At 33.1% G+C, this 2500-nt stretch overlaps 1 protein-coding gene across 2 annotated transcripts in view; it reads right to left on the reverse strand.

The window, feature by feature from the left end:
• The window catches only part of LOC144955960 (pyrethroid hydrolase Ces2e-like), an 8838-nt gene that overhangs the window by 5672 nt on the left and 666 nt on the right, over positions 1 to 2500 (reverse strand). The window contains exons 1-3 of one of the 2 annotated variants that reach the window (XM_078886223.1): positions 1762 to 2500; positions 849 to 1177; positions 1 to 12 (exon numbers count right to left, since the gene is read on the reverse strand). The exon at positions 1 to 12 is cut by the window's left edge and continues 151 nt beyond it; the exon at positions 1762 to 2500 is cut by the window's right edge and continues 666 nt beyond it. In XM_078886223.1, coding sequence (XP_078742349.1) covers positions 1 to 12; positions 849 to 1122 — 286 coding nt within the window. In that variant the 5' untranslated portion in view covers positions 1123 to 1177; positions 1762 to 2500. The remainder of the gene's footprint in view (positions 13 to 848; positions 1178 to 1761) is intronic. The other variant, XM_078886222.1, reaches the window with a different exon arrangement.

Consider the following 2500-nt stretch of genomic DNA (forward strand, 5'->3'; position numbering starts at 1 on the left):
ATCGGTTTTCACCTGGTGAGGGAGGTAATGATGATGATGAGGATGTTGATGTTGATGATGATGATGTTGATAATGATAACAACATTGTTGGTGATGATAATGATGGTGATGATAATAATAGTAATAATGATAATAATAATAATGCTAATAATGATACTACTACTAACTAACTATACTACTAACTAACTATACTACTACTACTATACTACTACTACTACTACAATAACTACTACTACTACTAATACTACTACTACTACTACTACTACTACTACTACTACATACTACTACTACTACTACTAACTACTACTACTACTACTACTACTACTACTACTACTAACTACTACTTACTACTACTACTACTACTACACTACTACTACTCTACTACTACTACTACTACTACACTACTACTACTACTACTACACTAACTACACTACTACTCTACTACTAACTACTATACTACTACTACTACTACTACTACTACTACTACATACTACTACTACTAACTACTACTACTACTACTACACTACTTACTACTACTACTACTACTACTACTACTACTACTAATATGATATATATCTGATGATGATGATGGTTGATATATAAATATGTATAATAAATAAATAATAATAATAATAATAATAAAATAATAATAAATAATAATAAAATAATAATATAATAATAATAATAATAATAATAATAATAATGATTGTAATATCGCCTGCCAGCGGTCATGACTCGTTCTACATGTTACGTGATGCCATTGGTCAGGGACCCTTTGTAAAGCGCTTTGAGAACATAATTTAGTGAATATTGCGCTATATAAAAGCTCAAGTTTAAGTTTAGCATACCCGTGGGTGGAGCTGCAAAAGGAACTCCCAGGAACGTATCCAAAGAAATCAGAGAATTCACCTTTGTCCTCACGCCTCGAATCATCCCGCTAGAAATCTTCGCCGTGACGTAATCCATATCTTTTGTGACGTCATCATTTCTCGTGGTGGTCCAATGGTCAAACGTATCCTTCAGTTTTATTGAAACACTTTTCGTATCAACATAACTATTTATCACGAATATTAAAAATGTGGAGAATAAGAAATTAACCGGCTGAATTCTCTTACAGTTCATGTTTTTTTTGTGTGTATTTGAGTGTCAGCGTTCAAAATGATAAAGCTTCAAAATGCTTAAAAACAAAAAGATAAATAAAAAAATAAATAAATAAATATCACAAGACCGAACATAGCAACATCTCAACAGAAGAAACGAACTAACATCTTCATACAGACATAGAAACAAACACCTTTTATGTAATTACGAACCACCATAACCGCGAATCCTAAAAAGTACGATAAACACAATAATCTACTTTCACTTTCACTTCCTGATGAGAAGAGCGAATGCTCGAAACAATATTGTAGAAGTTGATCATAAATATACTTGAAATATTTTAGAAATAAATAAATAGATAAATACATAATATATCGATGGTCGGCAGATCAAACCCAGAGCTGCCTACTTGAAATTTTTTTAAATCGTAGTTTCCAAGGGGAAAAATAAGAAAAATCCAATTTAAATAGCTTTAGAAATAAACAATATGCCGTCAGCATGATCCAAAAATAACCCTTAGTTCTGAATATACGTTTTAAGGAATTAAACTTTCCTTTTCAACAAGATTTATTGAGTCAAAGAGACCTATGCCGTTCTGTAGCTGGAGCTAAAAATTCGTATTTCTACGAATATTTCGTATTACTAAGCAGGTCTGCAAACCTCTGAAGTCGTCAATTTTGGCGAGGACGAGAGACGCATGCGCACAACCAAGATGACGCTCTCTCTCTAATAACTTTTCCGCCGGTGACGTCACGGACTATGGGTGACGTCCAATCAAGGGACGCTACTCTTCCGCTAATCTCATTCCCTATATCAAATCCTATAATCTCCACTGAATTGTAGTGCAAGCAGCTGACCCAATTCAATCACTGAAATGAGAAATCATCGTTTGTTTACGTTATGAACCACAATGATGCACTATTTACTATCGTGCCATTCTCCGGGAAAGAAAAAGACAGGTATACATTTTTTTTTAGCCAAATCACTGAAATGAGAAATCATTGGTTGTTTACACTATGAACCACAGTGGTGCACTATTATCATGCCATTCTGCCGGGAAAAAATGACAAGTATACATTTTTTTAGCCAAATCACTGAAATGAGAAAATATCTGTTTTTTTTTTTATATTATGAACCACAGTGATGCATTATTATTATGCCATTCTCTGGGGGAATAAGACAGGTATTCATTTTTTAAGGCCAAATCACCGAAATGAGAAATCATCCATTTTTTACATTATAAACCACAGTGATGCACTATAATCATGCCATTCTCTGGTTGAAAAAAAAAACAGGTAAAAAAATGTTTGGCCATAAAATTCGTTTTTTTCAAGTTCTGGCCAATAGAAATGACCCACATCGTGTCAAAACGTCTCAAAACCTGGGATGTCATTTATAA

Source organism: Berghia stephanieae, chromosome 10 (assembly GCF_034508935.2).
Source record: "Berghia stephanieae isolate SIO BIC M18660-M18661 chromosome 10, UCSD_Bste_1.3, whole genome shotgun sequence".
Taxonomy (NCBI): Eukaryota; Metazoa; Mollusca; class Gastropoda; order Nudibranchia; family Aeolidiidae; genus Berghia; species Berghia stephanieae.